This window comes from Ursus arctos, unplaced genomic scaffold (assembly GCF_023065955.2).
Source record: "Ursus arctos isolate Adak ecotype North America unplaced genomic scaffold, UrsArc2.0 scaffold_5, whole genome shotgun sequence".
In the NCBI taxonomy this organism is placed as follows: domain Eukaryota; kingdom Metazoa; phylum Chordata; class Mammalia; order Carnivora; family Ursidae; genus Ursus; species Ursus arctos.
In genome coordinates, this window is record NW_026623067.1 from 7,316,949 (window position 1) to 7,318,952 (window position 2,004).

Genomic DNA, 2,004 nt, shown 5'->3' on the forward strand with positions numbered 1-2,004 from the left:
AGTTATAAAGATAGATAGATCCCATAAAATGTGATTATGTTATAAAAGTCAATTTTTATAACTTCTTAGAATTTTTTGTGGGAGGGAACAAAACATTTTTAGATGTATGTCTTTATAAATCAAATACTTGTAAAACTTTATTTATTATCATCATCAGGGTTTTGGAAAAATCCACTTTCCATTCTTGATGTATAGAAACTTTGATTTTCTTTTCAGAGATATGAATAATGGATAACCTCTAAGTATTGAATATTAATATAGAAAACACATTCTTCAAGCATTTTTATTACTATATTTAATGGAGAAAGTTACTTTTGAGCATATTTTTCATTGCCTCCAAAACATCTTTATTCCTAAAGCTGTAGATGATAGGGTTCAGTGTGGGTGTGAGGATGGTATAGAATATTGCTAAATATTTGTCCTGACCAGGTGTGTGGTATGATTTGGGTCTCATGTATGTGAAAATAAATGGCCCATAGTACATTGTGACCACAATCATGTGGAAGGAACAGGTAGAAAATGACTTTTTCCGTGCTTCTGATGATTTCATTTGTAGGACAGTAAGGAGAATTTGGACATAAGAAACAAGGATTAAGGAGAAAGGGACAAGCAGAAAAATTAACCCACTTACATAAACTCCTCGTTCATAGAGTGTTGTGTCCACACAGGACAACTTCAACATGGCAGGGACTTCACAGAAAAAGTGATCAATGGCTCTTGAGCCACAGAAGGGAAAGTGGAGTGCATAAGCTGTGTGGACTATGGAGTTGACAGTCCCAACAAGCCAGGACGCTCCAGCCATGAGAACGCGGACATAGTCATTCATAAGAATGGGATAGTGCAGTGGATGACAGATGGCTACATAGCGATCATAAGACATTGCTGCCAGGAGAAGGCACTCACCACCCAGGAGCGTGAGGGATAGAAATATCTGGAAGCCACAACCTGCAAATGAAATAGTTCTGCTGCCTGACAGAAAGTCAGTGACCATCTTGGGGACGATGTTGGAAATATGCAAGATGTCCATGAAAGACAGATGGCTGAGCAGGAAATACATTGGAGTATGGAGTCTTGAGTCCCTGAGGATAAGGAGGATCATGACTGTGTTTTCTGTTATAGTCATAATAAAAATGATGAATATAAAGGAGAAGAAAACTAGACTTGACTGGGAAGAAGAAAAGAGTCCTAAAAGAATGAAATCACTGGTGAAACTGTGATTCTCATGTCTCATCATGAATTCCACTCTTTTTCCTAAAATGGAAAAAAATAGAGCTAAAATGCAGTAGTGTAAATCTCAAACTCATTTACATTTAGAAGCATAGTAAAATGAGAGTGATCCATATTTTGCAATTAAAATTAGTAGACTCTCAACCAGCTTTTAAAATGGGCTTGTTTTACAACATGGCCATTTTTTTTGTTTGAATCAACTGATGATATTTGATATATTGATTAATCTCTTCATTCCATGTAGTCTTAGAGTCTTAATTCCATAGTCTTAAATCGAGCTCAGTCTTTTATCAAATGTCACCTTTTAAATGAGATTTACCCCTGAACAGTGTACTTAAAATCTCGGTATCTCCCAAGTTGCCTATTTCTCCTCATTGTGCTGTCCTTTGATGTATTTTGCAATTCACTTTTCATCTTTTACATATTAAATAAACTTATGAACTACATTTATTTTTTATAGTCATTCTAGCACATCTAACCTTAAACTTCCCAATGTGAAATCGTTGTTTCGCCCTCTGCATAAGCTGAATAGCTAAACAATGCTGGTACATAGCAGTTGCTCAATAATATATTTAAATACATGAATAAATGAATAGGATATAGAACTCATTTTTCTTTCTTTTTTATTTGGACAAAGAATAAAGCATATGAAATGCGTTGTTTATAAATCTTTCTAAAATAATAAGTATGTTTTATATGTTTATATGTTTTATAACATATGTTTATAACATATGTTATAAAAACTAGCTTTATCTGTATTTGTAATTGAAATTGCAA

The 2,004-nt window shown here is 33.9% G+C and overlaps 1 protein-coding gene across 1 annotated transcript; it reads right to left on the reverse strand.

The window, feature by feature from the left end:
- Nucleotides 1-295: 295 nt before the first annotated feature.
- Nucleotides 296-1,234, reverse strand: LOC113261413 (olfactory receptor 2AJ1). The gene has a single exon (XM_026507537.2). The coding sequence runs from the start codon at nucleotides 1,232-1,234 to the stop codon at nucleotides 296-298; it is 939 nt and encodes a 312-aa protein (XP_026363322.2).
- Between the last annotated feature and the right edge of the window lie 770 nt (nucleotides 1,235-2,004).

Coding starts and splice junctions, on each gene's coding strand:
- LOC113261413 (XM_026507537.2), bottom strand. CDS start 1,234: ATGATGAGACATGAGAATCACAGTTTCACCAGTGATTTCATTCTTTTA.